At 67.8% G+C, this 258-nt stretch overlaps 1 protein-coding gene across 1 annotated transcript in view; it reads right to left on the bottom strand.

Annotated features, from left to right (window-relative positions):
• The window catches only part of BCL9L (B-cell CLL/lymphoma 9-like), a gene marked incomplete at its 5' end in the record, with an annotated part of 7,142 nt that overhangs the window by 5,807 nt on the left and 1,077 nt on the right, over window positions 1-258 (bottom strand). The window contains one exon of the mRNA XM_010143410.1: window positions 47-254. Coding sequence (XP_010141712.1) covers window positions 47-254 — 208 coding nt within the window. The remainder of the gene's footprint in view (window positions 1-46; window positions 255-258) is intronic.

Raw genomic sequence — 258 nt, 5'->3', positions numbered from 1 at the left:
TGCCGCCGCTGTTCCCCAAAGAGTTGGGAGTTAGATCTCTCCGGACATCTTCACTCGTCCCTTCCTGGGGCAGGCTGCTGGGCACGGGCATAGGCGTTTGACTGATGGGCTGAGGCGGGGGCTGCGGTGGGGGCCCTGCCTGCCCATTCCCTGGCATCCCTGGGCCCGGGCCCTCCCCAAGGAGGCTGGAGCTGGACGTGGCAGAGGAGTCCGCTTGCCCAGGCTGCACGGTGTTGGCAGACGCGGTGGGCGTACTGG

Source organism: Buceros rhinoceros, unplaced genomic scaffold (assembly GCF_000710305.1).
Source record: "Buceros rhinoceros silvestris isolate BGI_N320 unplaced genomic scaffold, ASM71030v1 scaffold20599, whole genome shotgun sequence".
Lineage (NCBI taxonomy): Eukaryota > Metazoa > Chordata > Aves > Bucerotiformes > Bucerotidae > Buceros > Buceros rhinoceros.
The sequence above is the reverse complement of the archived record's forward strand: the minus strand, read 5'-3'. Positions and strand labels throughout refer to the sequence as shown.